Source organism: Camarhynchus parvulus, chromosome 8 (assembly GCF_901933205.1).
Source record: "Camarhynchus parvulus chromosome 8, STF_HiC, whole genome shotgun sequence".
NCBI lineage: Eukaryota > Metazoa > Chordata > Aves > Passeriformes > Thraupidae > Camarhynchus > Camarhynchus parvulus.
This window is the reverse complement of record NC_044578.1, coordinates 11,804,161-11,825,787: the sequence shown is the minus strand read 5'-3', so window position 1 is coordinate 11,825,787 and position 21,627 is coordinate 11,804,161. Positions and strand designations below refer to the sequence as shown.

The following is a 21,627-nucleotide window of genomic DNA, read 5'->3' as shown; positions in this document are numbered from 1 at the left end:
CCTCAGGACAGCAGAAAGCTGCGCAGCAAGCAGAGTACCACTGCATGGCAGGAAGGAGAAAGGGCTGTAATGTAGCTTGACCTACTCTTCCAATAGCTTGAGGTTATCCTAAGGTTTGGTGTTGGTGAGATTAAAAAAGGATCTTAAGAAGCAGAGGTTTTCAGACATGCTGGATGAATTCCAAAGCAAGTAATGACTTCTACTTTCTGTGGCACCTAAGCACCTTCAAGAGATCAAAAACCCATCCCAGTTTCATGAATGACCATTTTATTTTCATGTATTTCAGTAGTTACAAATATAGTAGTTGACTGAGTATTTGCTTCCTCCTCCCAAGTAGCTTTATTAAATAATCAAGTGGGTTTTAAAACATAGCTTTTAAGCACATTTTTGATTAGAAAAATATTTTTGTGAATCCTGGATCAGACAGATATTAATGCTTCCTCTCATACTTTGAAGTAATTTTACATGCTGGTTTCTGAAACATATACTTTTTTATCTCTCCATAAGAAAAGAAATACAAGCATTTATTTCATACCAGTTCTATAAGTTTTGTATTTTCAGCTTGAAAACAGTTGGAAAAGTTTAGTTTGCTATACACATATATATATATATATACACCTCTAAATACACAAGATACTGCAATTCCTCAATTTAACACTACTCCTCTTACCTGAAGATGGTTACAAAAAAATAGTCTTAGTTGCTGTAACTTTTTTTACAAGTTGGATATGGTTACAAGATCCTGGATTACAAAATGCTTGATTCCATTAACTTTTAAACTGACAAATAGGTATTTTAGGTTGATATGCTTTAAAGTCATGTAGCTTGTAGCATTTGCCATCATAACAAAATATAAGAGAAAGTTAAAAACCAACTTTACACTTTTTACTTAAAAACCACATAAGAAATGCAATACGGAACATACTGAAATGGAAAATTTTCAACAAACAATATATAGTATTAACAATATGCAGAAGCACTAAGCAGCAATTTTTTTTCTTTGTAATACTGCTCCAGCAATTGTTTACTTCCTGTAGATTTAGGACTACAACTAACTGGTACTGCATGAAGAGATCTGCAGTTGAAATATTGACTTGAACAATAACCCACAGAAATTCTACTCCTTTAAGTAAAAGAAATGGGATTATTCTTACACTCATGTAAAAATTACTGTAAATTAAATCCCAACTTCCATATGATTTACCTTTATGAAGTCACATATACAACACTGCTATTTCTTAGGCTACCTAACAGAGCAAGTAGCCTCTAGATTTCCACAGGCAAAAGGCTGACAGTAAATCTTGAAATACTTTCTTATGAAAAACAACAAAAAAAATCCCAAACCCCAAACCCTTTGAAAGTGTTGTTAAAGCACTGTATTATGGTTTTAAACTCAAGTAATAAAGCATGCCCACAAGGCATTTCTTCCACCAATCCATGCTGCAACCAAGGGAACCAGCCCTATTACTGTATTATAAAACTAGACTATTACAGAGGGCTCTCCATCTCTCTATGCACCTTTGAACTCTAAAGACAACTGATTCATATTTGAATTTTAAAAAAGTAAAACTCAATTCAAGCATAGAAAGTTTCTGGGCAACCCCTATCTCACACTGACTCTTAAACAAACTTTGCTTTAGATACGACCTAGCTCTTTTATTTCGTCATGGGAGTAAAGTTTGGCCTTTGAAAATAATGAATACTTGAGATTAGCATGATCTTTAAATATCTGCCCTAGCCAAATGCTTTTACAGGGTTCTTTGTGCATCTTTCCAATCTGGCACAGACCTGCTCCCTAGGGAATTGTCACACGACCACCATCTTTGGGCTAAGCCTCATTTACAGAACACGGCCCATAGCAAAAAATGCCAAGCCCAAGTTTGAAGAATGATTTTGCTTACAAGAAACCTCCTGGCCTCATGTAGTCCAATACCCCTGCTCACACATGGTCAGCTGGAGCAGGCTGCCCTGCACAATGTCCAGTCAGGCTATGAGTATCCAGGGATAGCAACTCCTCAAACTCTTTAGGAAACCTGTTCCAGTGTTTGATCATCCTCTCAGTAAAAATCTGCTTCCTTGTGTTCAGATGGAACCCCTAGCTAACTTGTGTCCATTTAGTCCTGTCACTGAAAGCTACTGAGAAGAGCCTGGCTCCTCCATCTTCATTCGCTCCTGCCAGATGCCAAGATCTCCCCCAACTCTTTTCTTCCCCACGCCTGCAAGTTCCAGCTCTCTCAGCCTCTCATACATGATCCTGTGCTACAGCTGCTCCACTAAGTTTATATCCTTTAAGTGCCAGGGAGTCCAGCACTCTAGATGGATGCTCATCAGTGCTGAGTAACAAGGAAGGATCATCTCCCCTCACCTGCTAGCAAAGCTTTGGCCTCTGTTGCCACAAGACTTCATTGCCAGCTCACATTCAGTTTACTGGTCAGTTACTCCCCAGCGGAGCATTCCCCCTTATAGAACTCTGTGAGATTCCTGTGTCCAGTTCTTCAGCCTGTCAGGGCCCCTCAGAAAGGCAGTACCATCAGCTGGTTGCACTGCTACTCCTCCCAGTTTATGTGGTTTGTAAACTCCATCCCGTAATTCAGGTCATTAATGATGATGACTAGTATTGGCCCCAGCACTCAGCCAGAGGGTACACCACTACTGAGTTGTCTCCAACTGGGCTTTGCGCCACTGATTAAACCCCCTGTGCCCCCTCATTCAGCCAGCTTTTAATCCATCTCCCTTCCCACTTATCTAACCTGTACTTCACCAGTCTGCCTACTGATGTAGAAGGTAAACAACACATACTGTTCTCCCAAATCCCCAAAGCTCATTGTAGATGGCAGGAAGACTGGTCAAGCAAGATTTCCCTGATGTACAACTATGCTGACTACCCCGACCACCTTTTAGAAATGCTCTCCAGGAGGATTCTTCTCCATCATATTATCAAGGGCTTAGGCGAAGCTGATTAGCCTGTAGATTCCCAAATCTTCCTTCTTGGTTTTCTTGAAGAGTGGTATTTTCTCTTTTCTAGTCTACTGAAACATCTCTTAATCTCCCTGGCCATTCAAAGATAAGCAAGAGTGGCCCTGCAATGGCATTAGCCAGCTCCCTCAACACTTTGGGTGCAATCTGTCAGGCTCACAGAATTCCAGGTAAAGTGCACCCTAACCCAATCCTCCACCACCAAGGTTCCAGATTTCCCCACTAGTCTCAGGGTCCTGGAATTCCTGCATGGCTGTTTTACCGGTAGTGACTGATGCAAAGGCAGCACAGAGTACCTCAGCCTTCTCCATGTCATCGGTCACCAGGTTCCCTGCCCCATTTGACAGCAGGCTCACATCTTTGCTGTTCTTGTCCTTGAAGAACCCTTCTTGCTATTCTGCCTGAAGGCTGAGGAACTATCCCACAGCAAATGGCTACTCTGGCTCCTCAGGCCATGTGTCCTTTGCCACATCCACAATGCAGTCCTGACACTTCTGGAGGCAATAAAGAGAAGGCTTTCATTGCATAGCGGGGCTGGTCAGGAGTCCAAGCTAATTTTTCTGGCCTATGCTTTGTGCAGTGGAAGGCAACATACTGAAATGATCTCTCTCATGTGCTCTTTAAAATATTTATACCTTTGTGTATCTCTACTATGATCTGAAATTTCTGTATAAATGTGTAATATTATAGACGTGGTGAGGATATAAGAAATAACGTACTTGGAGGCTCAAGTACTGTATCAGAAATATGCACTGACTTTTGTAAAAAAATTACTGTAATTATATTAAGCAAAATAATGACTAAACATTGCTGATTAGGAAGATGTAAAACAAAATGAGTGGTTTTCCCTGTAATTTTTACTGCAGAATTCATCTGTATAACTTCTACTTAAACCCTTTTCTTCTCATGCAGCATTACAGTATTTTCCCCCCACCCATCCCACAAAACAAAAAAAACAAAGATTCCACTAGGTGTTACAGATTGCACTTTTAAAGCAGACTCGCCAGTCTTCTGCATTTCCAGTGTCCTATTTTAATCTGTTGACATACACAGTCTTCCATTTTATGAAACTGGAAGATTTCGCCTAAGTACTTCTTTTGATGCTGGAGAAATGTTATCTGGGAAAATTACTTCAAACTCTATAATTAAGTCTCCCCGTTGGTCAGGATTTTTGGGAAATGGCAAACCATATCCTATAATTCTTCTTCTCATCCCAGGCTTTACCACTTCATTGACTGTCATGGGTATGGTTCTTCCTTCTATCGTTGGCACATTGAAAGAGCTGCCACACAAAGCCTAAAAAAAGATTGCAATATGAGAAAAAGAAATTGGTCAGAACTTTTTTATACCTATAAATGAATTTGGATTATTTAAAAGTGACTAGAATTCTAAATAGCATTTTTCCTATGCACTTCTCAGATGTCAGAATTTTAATACACTGTCCCTCTCTTAAAAAGAGAAAACTTTAATTTGTCACTGAATATCACTGAATTTATGAATGTTACACAGTGGCTACTGGAAGGTAATGGGGCTCATATGTCCTTCAAAGACTTTATCAAATAATAAGAGCTAAGCAGAATGAACTCCTCACTCATACTTCTCTACAGATGCCAGTCTTCTAAATTTCCACTGGAAATTTGGAATCCCATTTCACTTTTTGTTTGTTTACACTGCACAGGACTTTTTTCCTAATACATTATCAACCTCTATTATATCAAATTTCAGAACACTTAAGTGCCTATAAGCAGAGGCATATAAAATTTCACAGTTGTCTTATGTGAGTATTTGTGGTGCCTAAAGAAATTCAAACAACAATATTGTTGCACCAAAATTAGAATGTTACAGACCTTCTGCTTTATCCAACAGTTTCTTTTCATTACTAGGATGTCTGAGAATAAGATTTTGATTCCTGCAACTTCACCTGATTCAGCACACTTAGTATACACTGACAATGTCCAATTTACATAACAATGCAATGAGTCTAAATAGGCTTTTATCTGTGAAGGAACTGTATTACCCACATTAACATTAAATATTGTCTTTTCTCTCTCCCTCACTACTTTAAGTGCTTCACCTCACTTCACACTTATTGTAGAATCCCTTAAGGTAGCTTAATTCACACAAAGTTCATAATGAAATCAAGAGTTTATTTCTCCGCCTGATACTAATTAAGAAGAAAAAATACATTACACACACAGCTACCACACAGCTTTAACCATTGTATCATATTGTAATAACATCAAACGCTTGGAGTTCTACCACAAGAGAAACTTACCTCCCTTAAGCTGATCTTAACAGGATAGACAATATTTGATCCATCTCTCTTGAAATGAGAGTGAGGTTTATCTTTAATGATAAAAACAATGTCAGCTGGAATCGTGTTGGGTGTTTCATCGCCTTCTTTTGGAAAAGTGATCTTGGTGCCTTCTTTCCATCCTCTTTTGATCTCAATAGTAAGGATTTTGTCCTCTGTTCGGACGCTTCTGCCATCTGGGTTAAGCCTTTTACGTGAAATCCTCATTCTTTTTGTGCAGCCATGATAGATCTCTTCCAGTGACACTTTAAGTTCATGGATTACAGGGGGATCTTGTTTACGACGTAACTGGTTGCCAACTGTATTCCTTTCCCTTGGAAAACCATTCATACTAAAACTAGTGAAGGATCCAAATGGGTCACCATCCACCTCCATGTCTTCAGTGTCTCTGCCACCAGGCATCCTCCTCCCAAAGAAGATCTCAAAAGGATTTGTGCCACCAAAGAAAGCTGCAAATGTAGCATGTGGGTCTCCATGGAAGGAGTACCGGAAGGTACCACCCTGGCCATCAGATCCTCCAGCTCCTCCTTTAAGACCTAAATAGGAGAAATAAGGCAAGTTAAAAACAAATTGGGTATTAGTATAAGCTTTTCTGCTATACAGTGTAATGATATCCGGACTGATGAGTCAGAAAGATATTTGCAGTAGAGAGAAAGGTCTGCTTTTCAGGGAGGATTCACCATGAGAATGTGAGGTACTAACTAGCAATTCAATAGCTTGAACAGCAACAAGGTTTCTGAAGCTCTAGAATGACTTACTTCAGAAGAACAGGTATTCTGACACTGCCAATTTTATTTCACATGATTGAAAGCAGTTATTTTAATCAATTAGCATTTTAAGAGCAGAAGACAGGTTTGCTTGATTTGAACTCCTCTTGCTCTGCAAAGTGTTTTGGGAATTGCATCCTTCTACAAGGTCACTTCTGGGGAAAATTACTCACTATCATATGTGACATATTCCATAGCATCTATAGCTCAGCTGTAACTCAGTGTTAATTAGTTTTACCCATTTTCCTGCAATTTGTCCTGAGTAAAAGGTAACATGCCAACAGTCAAGCGCATATACTCTTTCTTAATATTTAATTTAGAATTCCAAAATTATCACAGCTTGTCTTCCTATGGTACAAAGCAAGCACAAATGCTGGGAACTCTCTTCAATGCAGCCACAAATAAAAGCATCATGGAACTTACTAAGATCCGTTTGGGTACAAAACCCCTTGTATACACTATCACTGTCTCTATGCAAAAAATCAGGAGGCTCTCAATAGTTTTGTTCCGTCTTTCACATGGAGAGATCTAAATCTCATTTCTTCATGCCAAGAACTCTCCCTGAAAATTCTCTTGTACTTTCTGTGCTCCCATTTCAAATCAAACTAAAATCAATTTTTTTCAATGCCTCTTTCCCAATAAGTGATCAATTACTTCCTTGTAACAGTGCTCTTCTGCACTAACCATTTCAGGGTGCTTTCTCAGACTATTAGAAGGCTGAAAGTCTTCTTAAGATACTTTTGTCTTAAAGTAAACAGCCTTAAAGTCTTAAAGTTAAAATGCTTGTTTTTTAAACTTTTTTTTTTCAGTCTTAGACCAACTCAAAACTACAGCTGCTATCATACTTCTATAACCATAGAAAAGAGAAGGCTTACATTATGAGGGAGGCATTCTATAAATTTGAAAGAGGGGTTTGTAGGGGTTTTTTTTAGCTCAGTGTTCTCATACATAACCTTAATGTTGGGTATCGACACTAATCAACTAAGACATTAGACATTTCAATACCAGAGCAAAAGTACTTAACAAACTACAGTTTGTTGGATGTCAAACACCCTTCTGACACACTACTGTTAATGCCAAATATGCAGATCAGGGGATTCAATCTGTGATAGCAGGAGGACACCTCCTGGAATAGCTGGCCAGAAGTTACTGAAGGTACATCCAAGTTCCTGGCTGCAAAAACACTGAAGATTCCTCCTTCTTACAAACCCCAACCCTTTGCATTTCCATTAAAACCCTCTTAGAAGAGTTTAGAGAGTAACTGAGGCATCAGGAGGTATTCCCACATTCAACATTTTAAAAGATCATACTTTATATCTTTGCCCAAAATACTAAATAGTGCTATTTAAGTGTCCTTCTTTATAGTTGTAAAAAACAAGGCCCCAGGCAAATAGCAATGGGCAGGCCTACTTGTCACAACGGAAGTAGTTATTTTAAAAGGAATTCCTGATACCATACACATTTATGGTATGAAGGGATGTTAATGACTTCCTCTGTTGCTCAATCATAAGACTGAAAGTCATGTCGGTCAAAAATTTAAAAAAATAAAAAAAGTCGTCCTCTCCAGATAACCATTTTAGGATAAACGTGACATTTCTGAGGCCTCATTCTCTTGGCATGTTATCACTGTTTACAATTAAAGCTAAAAAATTGTTCTGGTATTTCATGACATCAGCCAAATTCTTTCCTCTCTAGGCACAAAGCCAAGGACAACTACAGGCTGGACACCTGGGCTTTTGCTCAGAAGGACTGCTTTGCCTAGATCAAGCAGACTGGCCTTAAGCAAAAATTGAAAAAAAGAATACATGCCTTTTGAACTGCATCTCAAAAACTGCTCTGGCAAATGAAGGCAGCAGTAAGAGATCACAGAAAGCTATTCATGGGTGATAGAAACTTTTTCTGTTCAGTAACTGTCAGGTATTTGGGGTTTGTACAAAACCCTATAAAATTAAGAAATTAAAACATTACCAGCATTAAAGCCCAGCAATGTATTTGATACTTAAAATCTCATGAGCAGAACAAATACATTGTAAATACGCTGTCTAAAGAGGAACACATACTATGTCTTCGCATGTTTACTTTGCTTCATTCAACATGATGAAAGTGACCAATCAAAGTATAACAGAGACATACATACCTTCTTCCCCAAACTGATCATAAATATCTCTCTTTTTGGGATCACTCAGCACTTCGTAGGCTTCTGCAACCTCTTTGAATTTTTCTTCTGCATGGGGGGATTTGTTCTTATCTGGATGCCATTTCAGTGCTTGTTTTCTGTAAGCCTTTTTGATATCCTCGTCAGAAGCCCCCTTTTCAATTCCCAGGATAGAATAGTAATCTTTCCCCATCCTGAGTGCTGGAGAAATTCAGATTTTCTTTGCTGTAAAGCAAGCAGCGTCCAGTGTCTTAGCAAGGTGGAGATGCTAGAGAAGGAAAAATAAAAAATTAAACTTTGAATCGAAACAAACAGAGCTGCTACAAAACAACAAACTCTACGCTACATTCAAGAAAGCCCAGAGAGCCCGTCCGTGTTTCATTCCCTGCCGCTTGGCTCATTTATAAAGGATTAGAGAGCGGGCACACAGATCCCTCCCCCGCAGGCCGTGTCTGCGCTCTTTCTAGAACGCCAAACCCCGCACGTCACTTCCCCGCCGCCCGGCCCGCGGCTCTCGCTGTCCCGCGCCTGCGCAGCAGCGCTCAGCGCCAGCCCGGCCCCGGCAGCGCCCGTGCGGAGCTAAAGGGGAAAGCGGAGCGGGAACAGCGCCGTGCACCGCCCAGCCCGGCACAATCCAGCCGCTCCCAGGGCTCCTCTGCCCCGAGCGACATGCTGAAGCCTACCTAGAGTAATTATAGCATTTTACTTCACTGTTTCTATAGAGACAGCTGTACATAACTCTTTTCCAAATATATCAACATGGAGCTGTACCCTTTCCAGCAAAGGCTATGAAGAATTTTACATCCATATCAACGACAAAGCTTCAGAAAACAAATTCTCCTCTCTTTAAAAACAAAATTAAGCCACCCTCAAGCACAGCTGACCATAGCCATGTACTATTAAGCAGTAAGAATGAATCTGAGAAAAAGAATACCACTTTGTTTACACCTCAAGCCACTAAACTAAAGCAGATCAAAATGTAAATCCTGTCTCAGCCTTTTCTATGGAATAGGAAATACCAAGATTATTATACAAGTATGGCAATATACTAAACAAATAGCTTTCATCTGATGAGATGCTAATAACAGAAAAATATTTGGTTCTTACATATTTTTTAAAAAATATATCAAACAAATTCTACTACTGAAGTATTTCTCATGGTCCATAGAGAAAATGCTATAAAGTTTTAGCCTGCATGATTTCTTTCGTACCTCTGTTAAGAGCTATAGGTCAAAAAAATTAGCTATGTTTATCAGTAGGGCAATGAACTACATGACAGATTAAAAAACTGAAAAATTACTCCTCCCTGGAATAAAGTTTTAGAATACAACACTTTGGGTATATCTAGACCTTCTCTGTATGAAGACAATTCTAGGATAAGTTATGAAGCAGATAATTAAGCTCTTCCGTCTAACAAGAAAACCCACTAATCCTCTGACTCAGGGAGCATTATATTTGAAGCTATTTTCTAGAACCTGCTCAAACTTGCAAGAGACTGATAAGAAGGGAGAGAAAATGCTTCCTTAACCAGAAAGTACTAGAAAAAGATGTGGGACTTTACTTTCACTTTCTTAGCTTGCGTCATCCTCCTAATCCTCATGCCATTATCTTTTCTTTCCCAATGTCAGCAATAGAATTTACTAGATTCCTTCCAGTGTTTCCACCTTGATGTCTTCCATCAGTACATCCATTTCCCAGAATCCTTGCATTTCAGAGCCTGCTGCTTTGTGTCCAAGTCCCACAGATCCGTGCAGTGTTTGTAACCATGGCCCCTGGGCTGTGAGCTCACGGCTTTGCTCCCGCAGCACTCAGAGCACAGAGCCCCAGCGATCCTACACAGCCCCAGTGCTCTCAGCCGTGACAAACCAGCAGTAGGGAGTCCTGCAAATCACTCAAGCCTTCCAGAGGCACTAAACTACACAGCTAGGAAATCAGTAAGGCCATAACCCAAGTCTTGATTTAGCATGATTCTGTAAGAAAGCTAAGGAACTTCTGAGACATACAAATCCAGTAAGATACCTGGCCAGGAAGCCACTTTAAAAACATAACAGAAAAAAACCCCTCACCATCACTTAACTTTCTTCCTCACCCTACCACATTAATTCTCCAACTGATATATCACATTATGACTCAATTAACCCTTTATATAATCAGTTCTTTGCCTATACAGTCTTCAAATACAACAGCTACATTCCACTTCAGGCATACACAGAAAAATGTTATCATCATTCCAGTATGAAGTGGTATCTCTGAAGCTCTTGGTTATAGTCAACCCTGTAAAACAATATTCCACCAAAACAGGCAGTCTCAGACGTGACTCTGCTCTGACAAGCTACTTCAGGGTAATGTCATGGTACTCCTATTCTGTACTGAGAAAGTTAAAAGCCTGTATTTGTTCAGTGCTTTTTTACATCACTGGTTTTTGTTATAGTAGAAACTGGGAAAAAGAAAAAAAGGAATTTCAGTTCAAGCTTTTTAACGTTGACTGGGGGGGAAAATGGTACATTTTCAAATGTAACAAATTACTAAAATGCCAAATAGACTATTAAAAAATTTTCTTGTCAGGAAAACTGAGTAAAAATTTGAAAACATACAGGACTTGCCTAATACAAGCAATCTCTTACCTAGAAGGTTTTCTACATTCTTTGATCAAAACCTATGATGTTCACTTTTAATACTAAATTTCCTTTTTTTCACCTAAAAATGTGTATGAAATACATACTAGGAAACTGAGAATTATTCCTTCAACAGCTCCACTTTGGAGATAGAGTCTGACTACTGCATTCCACTTGAGAACTGTTGCTTTAAAATGTCGTTTCCATTATTCTCTCAGAACAACTACAGTTTAACTCACATACATATGGCCAAGAGCTATACATCTTGTTTGGCAGAAAGTGGGGGCAGGGGCATAGGAACAGTGCTGACAACATCAGCTTCGAATCAGCTGCTTTCTTTAAAAAAGCCTTTGCAACAAGTGAGAGAAATTATGGAAGCATTTGTAATAACATACTGAACTCAAATTATAGATTAATCATAAATTAGCACCAGCATGTTAAGGAAAAGCTTCTTGGCAGAACAGTGTCAATATTCCCTGAAGCTGAATAAAAATGCTCATTATTTGCTTTAAATTAAACCATTTCTTCTGTACTGCTCACTTATTAAACCACAGAAACAAAACTGAGAAAGACAGGACTAGATCACAGAACAAATCAAAGAGCAAACAAAACCACAAAGGCAAATTCCAGACAGATCACAACTATAAATACACATGTGCACATAAATGTCAAGGCGCAGGAGCCAAATCCCTCCCCAGGAAAAGCTTTCGCAATTAAGTGCACAATATTTGCAAACCCACAATAATGAATGGAATAAATTCATACTCATCTAGAATGGTTTGAAGAAAGCACACCCATATACAATAAAATAATTTCCTGTAACATCATCCATTGTTTTACCTGGAAAAAAAATCTTACAACTCTTCTCCCCACCATCTTTAACTGGATGTAGTTGCTGCCTGAGCTATGTTTGTACTTTATATACGCTTTATACTGTGAATAAGACCTGGTACATGCAAGCCTCATTCATGAACTCTATAATTAAACAGAGTTTCACCACAGAAGTATTCAGTAGCTGGTATCATACACAGAAATAAGTTTTGGAGTTTACAACAGAAGCGACAATTAGTATAAAAAATATATCTAACAGAAAATGCAGACTGAAACCTGCAGAGCATCACAGTTCTTTCTAATTGATGGCCCTAAAAGAAAAGCTTCATTTAGTCATGCCCTTCATACCACAGTAAGAACCAAATTTATCAAATTTTTACTTGAGTTCTCTGTGGAAACTGCTACTGTGACAGAAGTAAAACGTTAACTGTACATAAGAATTCTGGGGCTGACTTTACATCTAAATGAATAATCATAAAAGCAAAGTGAAATGCCACATAACTTACAATAAATTCATTATATTTAGGTTACACCAGTCCTAGCATGAACAAATATGTTTTATATTTTTCATTGGCAGTATGTCTTTTAAAACAGTATTGATAATATTACTGGAACGTACATTAAATTCTGCCAACAGGCCAAAGGATATATTTTTAAGGTCTTTTGTGGAAAAGCTTACTTAAAATATACATTCCAGAAATTACATGAATTATTGAGTGTAAATTCTCAAAGCAGAGATACACTGTTACCACTTCTGAATCCCAAAAATGTATTTTTAAGCATGTGATTCACATAGTCTTCAATTTCATTTGAAAAAGACTACATGACAAGATGTTAGCAATTTTTTTTAAATTAGTTTTAACTTTCTTATTACTTTTTTTAACAACAGACCAAAAGTCAGAAATAAAATGTACAACTGAAAACATTCATCATACTTTAAAACTTACTATAGTTTATAATATGCTAAGTTATGGGTTGGGTCCTTCTCTTTAGGAAATTATTATTTCCATTACACACAGATCAGAACATAGCAAACTTACATCTCACACCTGACTCCTGTTAACTGAGTCACAATCTCTACTATGGCTGGAAAACAAAAATACTCTTGGAATAAACATCCACATTTTAATTTTTCACTACTAAGAGGGAATGAACAACTACGTGAAAGCAAGCAGAGCTCTTGGGATTCAGCAGTGATGTACAGATTGATGAAAACACAGGACAGCACTTAGAAACTCAAAAGGAACCATCCAAAGTATGGCCACACAAAGCAACACAAAGAATTTCCATCTACAAGTTAAGACTTCCCCCTTCTAAAAGAATACACATTCCAAAGGTGCTTTTCAATTTCTTACTCAGATTCTGTGTCCATTTCAATCCCTACCCACGTATTCCTGTGAAGGGATTCTTGCTCAATTTGAGTGATGATCAGCAAAAATGCCAATCACACAAAACATTCACCAGGTTCTCTCCTGTAACTGACTATGCCTGTTCCACTACTAGGAACTTGAAGTAGTTAAGAATGTTCTCACATTCTTTTGCAAATATCTGTATGGAAAAGTGCAGTGTTTTGGTACAGAGAAATACCTCCTGTTATTAGCAAAAAACCCCCCACATTCACAACAAAGCTGAAGTTCTCTTTCCTCCTAGAAAATGTTTGATTTTAACAAGTTCTGCACAGTTTACTACTTAAATTTTAAGTCTGGGGCAAAGAAAACAGAAAAATACCCTAGCCAAACTTCTTTCTTTCAGTTTTACGTATAAAAAGCCTGGATTTTTGTCCCAACTACCTGCTGCTCTGACGGATATCACTCAGGAATTTGCCCCAGCCTGAAGGAATTCTGTCCTGAAATAGCCCATATGCAAATGAAGAGTTAGACTTAATCACATATTTATCACACTGTACTAGTCAGGTTTCTGACTCACATGTCACCAACCTTCTCATGTTGGTTATATAACAAGTAAAGATATTTAACATAATGAACAGCTTAATGCTTTGTGTATGCTCTGTTTCCCTCCAAGACTAGCTACTTTTAATTTGACTGTAAAAAGTCTTATAGCCCTTCTGTTAACTGTTTTAAGCAAACATACTGCTACAATCCAAGTCTTTCAGATTCTCAAGTGCCAACACACTGAATGTTATCAATACCATCTCAAATGACTAATTTACTGGATTTACTGGATGTACATATACTTTATACATAGCCAGGGGCTTCCATGCCCCACACTGTTTTCTCAGCATGAAGACTACACCACTTAGTAAAATATATGTTGTTCATAAAAGGTTTAAAAAGTACTGATTAATTCTGATCAGTGACAAAAAGACTACAAGATTTCTTGGTAGCCAGAAAATAAAACCAAAAAACCAACAAGTATTAGGAGATACTAGGACACAAAAATCCCAGAAAACATTACTCATGTAAACACTTCAGTACCAATAGTCCATCTACACTGTTAACACTCAGCTATTCTGCTTGCTTCAGCTCCCCCAAAGCATGTGTATTATTTAAAATAAAAAATGTTCAGAGAACCATAACAGATAATTTAAAAATGTAAGTATTTCCACGTGAGAAACAACTGAAGAGGATTGAATTCTTCAGTCTCCAAAAAAACACAGAAGTCACTAAGGTCTGCAAGGTCAACAAATGATGGAAGGAGGAAATTAATCTTTTATGGTCTACGCCCACTGCCAGAACCAAAGTGTAATCAGAAGAAGCTAGTTTAAATAATAAAATGAAGAAATTCTATAAGTGATAGAATTCCCTGCCAAAGGACACTAGAGACTCAATAATGATGTCAGTGGGACACTGAATAAATGTTACATAAGAGGCGCACTGCAAGTTTCTTAACAAAGAAACCAGAGCGGGAACGTCAGACAATTAAAAAAATACTGAAAAAATGTGTAGACCTCTACTTGTTTGTCCTGCAGATGTACTTACTATACAAAGATTGGAAAATAATGAATAAGGATACTATACTATAATACCTGTATTGTTTTCCACCTAAATAGAGAGGTGGTGTTTACCACAAATACACTTTTTAAAAACAGGCATTTAGTTGCACTTGTGAAGACATTTTCAGTAAACTGAGGCTTAATTTGACATTCACAGTCAAGAGATTCAGCCCCCTCCTGCAACACAAAATGGGCAGAAAATATCTCTAAAAATAAAAGGACAGAATGGGCAGCTCATTCTGCAGCCCAGCATTCCCCACGGCACAGCCCAGGGCCAGCTGGCACAAACCAAAGCACCATTTGCTCCGGGCTGGACACAAGGGCAGGCAGCTCAGACCCTGAGAACTGCGATTGGCTCCCAACCAGATCTTCCACCAATGAATCCCGGGGTAGGAGAACTTCTGTGACCTAATACTAGTGCTATGTACTGATTAACAGGAAAAGGACAATGGAAAACCCAGCACAAGTTTCCACAATAAGCCCTGCTGACCTTCCTTGAAGAAACTCGAGTTGAAGAAAGTGTTTAGAAGGCATTTATTTCAACACCCTACATAAGGTCAGTTATTGCAATTCTGACCCCCCCAGGAAACATTAGGATGGGCAGCATGTTTTATTTAATATCTACCTCGATGGCTGTAGTATAGCACATAGTCTCTTTTAGCCTTTCATCGGTAGAAGAAGGAAGGTATCTACCACCTGTAACTATTCACTGTTTATCTTAAGCAAAGTAGCAATTCCCCCATGCATAACAAAGTAACCCAATGGGCTTTTTTCCACCAAACAATACAAGTAATAACCTGCCGCTTTAGCAAAAATACAGAAACAATGAATCAGGGCACTTGTAGAATAAAGATATTCCTCACGGATTAGCTCTTGCAAAAAAGTCTCTGTGACTCTGGCACAGACACAACTCAGATGTGACCTGATCTGAACCTGAAGTCTGTCCTTCCAATGGTTCTCAGCCTATCACTAGGTATCTGGATTTGTTCTATTAAAAAAAAAAGAAACCGAAAAAAAAAAACAAAAAAACCAAAAAAACCAAACAACCCACCAAACCACTGCCCCAACACACTGCCTGTTTGGAACATAACACATTATAGAAATATTTTCCTAACGATGAATACACTCCACAGGTTTACACAGAAGGCTGAGAAACTCATCTAGAATTTTATCACTACTTCAGTCATGTTCTGTAACTAAGGAACAGACAGAAGTCATGTCTGCAAGTTATTTTTTCTTCTAGCAAAAGCATTAGATTTTTTTCTGACATAATTAAAAAGCTATCAATGAGAAACAACTGATCGATACAGGCCACACACAAGACAGGGTGGGTGAAAGGTAGATGGAAGATGCTTGCACAGCCCCCATGCAAATTCTGCTAGTGTTTGTTGAGGTTTTTTCCCCTTCAATAATGTGAGAAGTTATTAGTTTCCAGTAGAAAATGAACTATTTTTTCAGCCTTGATGAAGAGATGAACTGCAAACACAATAAATCCAGCTGAAAAGCAACTCAGCTACACTGTATTGTTTTAATTGCTGTTACACTCATGCAAGATCAAGGTTATTAATGCACTACCAAATAAGGAACTGCCCACATTTTTGCTGTGGACATGTGATCCCACTGGTCTTACATAAGCAAGAGGAGATGCTCACACGAGATGCTTTTTCCAGAGTGTGCTCGTCAAAATCCCACCCAGCAGCTCTGATTCATGCAGCCAGTTTTACACGCAAGGCTGAAAACACACACACTGAACTGTGGTACAAAGACAGGAATTTAAAAAGGAGATGTCAGCACAACGCTGCTCAACATGAAAGGAGAACAGATGTCAATAAGAATGTACTTCACCTACAGGAGACAGAAAGACAAGCAGCCCTAGTTATATTTACTACAATCTGCTGTAAGAGAAGTCAAAATAGTTGCTCACTACTCTTTGCAATGTTTCAACCGCATCCCACAGCTAAGTTATGTTTCATAGCTGGTTTCTCCCTTCTTCATCAGCCTAGAAAAGTTTCAAGGTAAAAAGCAGTTCAACAGATCTACTTTGCAATTAATATCTTAAATTACTTTATTCCTCTAGATTAAATAGTGCATAGCTAGCTAAGAGGTAAAGGAGGTACAACATGGAAGGTACAACTCAGCAGAAAAATATCTAGGTGTTCTGAAGTGATACCAAATTTCAGTATCTATTCTACTAAGAAACTATCAGAATTCAGACTCAGAAAAGATTTCACTTTCTATGGTTGGGGTTTTTTTAAATTTATGTTATGATACACGAACAGTTTGTTTTAAAATAAGATGCTCTGACTCACAAATTAAAAAGTACAATTGTTAGCTTAATTAAACAGTATCAGAAAGAATACTACTAGAGATCTGGCCCGGGTAATAAGGAAGTACGCCAATCAAACTTTGGAGCAATCAAGCTTTTCCCACTTCAAGAAGAGAATTCTGAATATTAATTATGCCTTAAATAAAGTACTTACTCACTAATTAGCAGGTCTTAAATGCACTTTCTTCAGTGTATTCCTGACAGAGGGATACATTAAGACACTTCCATCCTCTACAGCTACTGCTGCATTAATCATTTGTTCTCCTTTCACAGTCTCTAAGTCCCCACCTCAGCCTTTTTTAATCCCTATTCATAGGTAACTTCCAGGACAGCTCCACTGCCCAACTTTTCAAGCAAGGCCTTTCACTATTCTCCCCCATCAGGGAAGAATTTTGCAGATGCTAACAGCAAATTCTCTGTGCTCTCAAAGCTTTCTTTCCCATGACATCGCCACAAAAACACCCAATCCCCTCGAACAAGTCAGTGCTGAGCACTGATGACACGATCGTGCTGACTAATATTATCCAGCTGCCTTTGGCACAACATTCTTTCAACAGAATGATCCAGTCTCTTTGCACACAGCAGCTGTATCTAGGGAAGAAGTGAGTGTTCTCTGACTTATCCTCCCATATCGGACATACCCAATGCAACGGTGGCTTAATGCCATCTGATAGCCTCCTGTAAGGTAATCGAAATTTTAAATCAAATACATATCAAACGAGATGCACAGGAGTAAAACGTGCAAGGGAAGAGCTCTAAACATTCTACATTTACACAGCTTCTCTATGAAGTTTTAATACACTAAAACCTTTTTCTAGGAAAGGCAGCATGACTAAATGTAAGCCCAAACCACCAGCTATGGCTTTTTTTCACCCCCAAACTCACTATGTAAGTTATCCGAATACTACCCAAATTGTGGATCTGAAAACTGTAACTACTACTTCAGTGCACATGTATTAAATATAAAAACTCGTGACAGATCAACAGTTGTTTGGACAGGAAGCACATGCTCAATCTTCTCTCAGCAGTTATTTAAGGGAGATTCCTACTGATAATGCCACAGATCCTGGACACACTTTGCTGGTGCAGGAGTAGCAGCTGACAGGATCTGAATCAATTGATCTACACCTCCCAAAGTGAGGAAATCATCAGACACCGACTGCAGATTTCAGCCCAGCAGCAATGACATGCTACCCAGAGGGTTGCACAGGCAGCTTAAGAATTACATAAGAATTGTAATTACATTGTAATTGTAAAGAAATGTAATTCTTTACCTATTGAGCTTGTGAGAGGTCTCCTCACTTGTAACAGAGAAACACTTCTTTCAGGGCAGCCTTACCTTTTGGTCTGGTCACGACAGAGCAAAGTTGAAGCGAATTGTACAGGAGAAAAAAAAACCCAGTCAACCCAGCAGAACTCAATGCATGCATGCACTGAAGTGGCTTTGGTTATGCAGAGGATTTGTGTCAGTTCCACACTTTTACAATGATGCTTTTGCAATACCTGAACTAAGATAGAAATACCCTGAGGACCTTTTCATAAAAGGATTCTTTCACACACAGCATATGATTACTTTTTTCCTCAGAACACCCATTACTTAAATCTGTGATAACCCACATAAATAAATGGTTTTCTGACTTGTCAGATATTTACACTCGCTGTTTCTCAGTCAATATACCCAGTAGAATATTTTAGTCTGATGATTACTGCAAAAACCAACCATTATGGCCTGAAAACCATGGGAGATGTCATAATCTAGTAAGTTCAGTTAAGGGAGACATTTTCCTCCAATCGCTAAAAGATACAGTGAAGGGAGTTTTTAAAAATCCATATTCTTCTATTTCTTATACTGCCAACTATCTGTTAAGGCTCTGAAAGGTTAAGATGTTCACTTCTCTACTATTCAACCTTAGTAAGAATAGTTGCTGTATGAAGTGAACCTTATTTTGCACAACAAAAGCTCTCATGCTCTGGCAGCCCAAGCAAACAACTACTTACACCAAGCACATTTAACTTCCTAGAAGGCATCGAGGAAAGAAGCAGTGGAGGCGACTCCTGCAAGTAAAAAAGCAGGACATCCTGCTGTATGCTGCTGTGACATGCCAGCAACAACCTACTCGAACAAGTACTGCAGTGAGCACTGTTAAGGGGTTAGATCCTCACCCTATTCCATTAACAGATTAAATGGAATGAATTAATCTCACAGGGATAATTTTCTTAACAGAAATATCACTTAATAAAAGGAAATTAAGATAAGAGTGCTTAAGAGATGTGGTTTTCTAGCAGATAGGTTGTGAGTGCCATCATGGGAAATACAGACAAATGCAAGTGTTAATAAAGATCATTAGATCAGCTTAGGAACAGTAAAAGTAATGGCAAAATATTTATATAGTGTACAATACTGTGAAATCGTTCTCCTCTTCAGTTTGCTAAATCTCATGTTCTGACTGTAAACCCTACAGTGACTTCAAGAATTGAGAAGATCGAGGAATAACAGACATACTAAGTATCACTCTCAGCTTTCAAATAAAGCATCACCTCAAAGAGTAGCAAAAAGCTGATTATAAACTCCTGAAAATTACCATTCGCCTATCATCAGTTGTTTATGAATTCAACTAGAACACTTACCATACCAGACAACTAGTGTTTGTACTAGCCCATGGCATTATGACTGCTTAAAAATTATCAGCATTACAAGGCTACTGGCTTGTCTCACAGAACTTAGCAAAGACACACCAGCACATTTTGTAACTGTAAAACGCAAAGCACACTGATGATCCCCTTCATCCAGTCAGGAGAGAGCCATAAAACACATAGCCACTGGCCAGGACTGGTTTCAATGTGTCACAGTCAACTACTATTGCTCAACTCAAATTATACAAGTAAGTACTTGCCACACACAGTCAAACTATTAGTAGCTAAGAGAATGAACAAATAGTGTTTAGCAACAGCAGCAAAGAGCCGAGCATAAGAATTAAATTCCCACTCTCGAAGCGTAATCTAACTTTTTCCCCCAACCCCTCCAGCTAACACAGCTACATTATTGGAAAGTATAAGCTAATTCTTATGTACAGGCTTTTTCAGCAAAAGTATCAGAGCAGCAAGTTTCACCTGGCTGTAGCAATACACTGTCATCTGCCTAAAAGCATATAGCAATTTTTAACTTTGTGGAATGTATTACTCCTATAACCCTTCTTAACTGCACTACCTCGATAGCGTTATAGAGTTAAAAATCTAGCATTTTTTAGTCTCCTTTAGTGAAGTTACCTGCACTAGAGAATGCAGGATAATTTGAGCTCAGCAACACTGTGACTTTTAGTCTATTAAATTTATCCCAATTACAATCGCCTTAAGGCAGCATGGAACTACAAGGCAGGACTGAAGGACAGGGAAGGGAAAACACTGAGAGGTATTTTCTTTTGCGAATCCAAGAGTCCCTGCACACAGCCCCAAACCAGACCGAGTCCAAAACAGTTTCTCAAGTAAAAGCACTGACAACAAAAAACCAACACTCACTTAAGGCTGGAAGAGACCTACCACGCTTCAGTTTAAAAGCAGGTATGTTTAAAAAAAAAGGCATAACATTTATGGAAACCAGGAGCCGATGAAAAAGGAACAGTTGAATGCATAGAAATATTCTTTAAAAATTGTAAAGCATCTCCTCAGAATAGTACAGAACGCCGTCGTACAGCCGTTCCGCTCCTGTATTATGCAGTCTCTATTGCTAGGATTCCTAAGGAGATGTTCTACATCCTTATCCTGATGTGAAGCCTTTACAACACCGTCATCCCTATTCAGCATGACAGTTCATCCCCACCGGGTCACAGGACCTTAACAGGACCCAGATTAAAGCATTACAGACTCCCGTTTTTCATTAAAGCTTGTGCAGCCAAGAAAACAATACCCCAGCTGTAAAGATCGTACATTAACAACGAACATTTTCGGCTATGAAATAAACAGCCATAGACAACCGCAGAACGAAGAAAGCGAAGCTCCGCGAAAGGAGAAAGCTGGTCCCGTTTCGCGGGGTATGGAACGATCCAAAAATCCGTTCGAAACGAGCGGCCGCGCCCGCAGGATGGCAGCGGGCCGCGGGCCGCGAGCAGCGGCGGGACGGGCCGGCTGCGGGCCCTGCCCTCGGCCCAACGGCTCGGCCGCTCCGCCGCCTCGGCACCGGCCGGCGAGCCGCCCCCGCCCCTGCCACCGCCGGCCGAGCTGCCCCGCCAGGCGCCAAGGCGGTCCCCGGAAACGGCGCTCGCGTTATTGTCTGTGACAACGCCCGGTGGCCGCGCACCGCGGGACCCTCTCCGTGCGGCACCGTCGCGCTCCGGCGGGAAGACAGCCCGGCGCCCCGCCTCAGCCCAGGGCAGCGCCACCGCCACCGCCCCGAGCAGCAGCCGGGAAGGCAGAGCACCCCTGAAGCGCAGTGCGGCGCGGGCAGGCGGTGCTGCCGCAGCCCCGGGCCCGTCCCGCGCGCCCCCCGTACTCACCGAGCGTCGCCGCCGCCTCAGCCCCGGGCCGACCGCGCTCCCGGCAGCCCCCGCAGCGCAGCCTCCGCTCGCCCGCGCGCACCCGCGGCTCCACAGCAAATGACGCGAGAACTGCGCGCTGCCTCCCCCCCTTCCCCCGCGCGCTGCCCTCCCTTCGCCCCACGTGACTCTCCCGGCCCTATCAGCAGCATCTCCAAGCG

The 21,627-nt window shown here is 39.8% G+C and overlaps 1 protein-coding gene across 2 annotated transcripts; it reads right to left on the bottom strand.

The window, feature by feature from the left end:
• Positions 1-527: 527 nt before the first annotated feature.
• Positions 528-21,580, bottom strand: DNAJB4 (DnaJ heat shock protein family (Hsp40) member B4). Of its 2 annotated transcripts, none has more exons than XM_030953363.1 (4): positions 21,428-21,580; positions 8,195-8,480; positions 5,252-5,826; positions 528-4,272 (listed from the first exon to the last, which is right to left on the bottom strand). In XM_030953363.1, exons 2-4 carry the CDS (start codon positions 8,403-8,405, stop codon positions 4,039-4,041), a joined length of 1,020 nt encoding a protein of 339 aa, XP_030809223.1. In that variant the 5' UTR covers positions 8,406-8,480; positions 21,428-21,580; the 3' UTR covers positions 528-4,038. The 2 variants fall into 2 exon arrangements, with proteins under 2 accessions (XP_030809223.1, XP_030809224.1); XM_030953364.1 differs by lacking the exon at positions 21,428-21,580 and adding an exon at positions 8,559-8,744.
• Between the last annotated feature and the right edge of the window lie 47 nt (positions 21,581-21,627).